Consider the following 521-nt stretch of genomic DNA (forward strand, 5'->3'; position numbering starts at 1 on the left):
GCGCCCCCCGTTTGGCCCCCCCGGCTGCCCCCCCCCCCCCCCCCCGACACCCCACGCGCCACCAAACCGAAATGGGGGTCCCTGGGGCTGTGGGTTTGGGAGCAGCCCCATGGGAGGAGGTGGGGGCGATTATTTGCCTGTTCGTTTGCTTATGGCCTCGACGAGGCTGGAGGGGAAGTAGCCCACGCGGTCGTTGCCGGTCCGGTTGTCGTGAATGCAGCCCTTCCAGCGCCCGTCCGCGTGCTGCTCCAGCACCTGCGGGCAGGGGCCGGGTCAGGGGCCGGCGCTACCAGCGGGGTCCCCCCCGTCCCCGTCTCCCCCCCCGGCCACACTCACGGTGATGACGTCCCCGGCTTTCACGTTGAGGCTGGTCAGGTCGTAGTTGTTGCAATAGTCCTTGACAGCCCGGACCTGCAGAGCGGCGGAGGCGTCTGCGGGGACAGAGCGGGAGCGTTGCTGGCCGCCCAGCCCCAGGGGAGCTGTCACCCCCAGCCCAGCGTCCCCCCAGTGCTGGCGCAGCC

The 521-nt window shown here is 71.2% G+C and overlaps 1 protein-coding gene across 1 annotated transcript in view; it reads right to left on the reverse strand.

The window, feature by feature from the left end:
• Positions 1-521, reverse strand: part of CASKIN1 (CASK interacting protein 1) — a 15,930-nt gene that overhangs the window by 10,944 nt on the left and 4,465 nt on the right. Inside the window, exons 7-8 of the mRNA XM_010570615.1 lie at positions 337-431; positions 138-255 (exon numbers count right to left, since the gene is read on the reverse strand). Coding sequence (XP_010568917.1) covers positions 138-255; positions 337-431 — 213 coding nt within the window. The remainder of the gene's footprint in view (positions 1-137; positions 256-336; positions 432-521) is intronic.

The sequence above is a fragment of the Haliaeetus leucocephalus genome, unplaced genomic scaffold (genome assembly GCF_000737465.1).
Source record: "Haliaeetus leucocephalus isolate CR32 unplaced genomic scaffold, Haliaeetus_leucocephalus-4.0 Scaffold295, whole genome shotgun sequence".
Classification (NCBI taxonomy): domain Eukaryota; kingdom Metazoa; phylum Chordata; class Aves; order Accipitriformes; family Accipitridae; genus Haliaeetus; species Haliaeetus leucocephalus.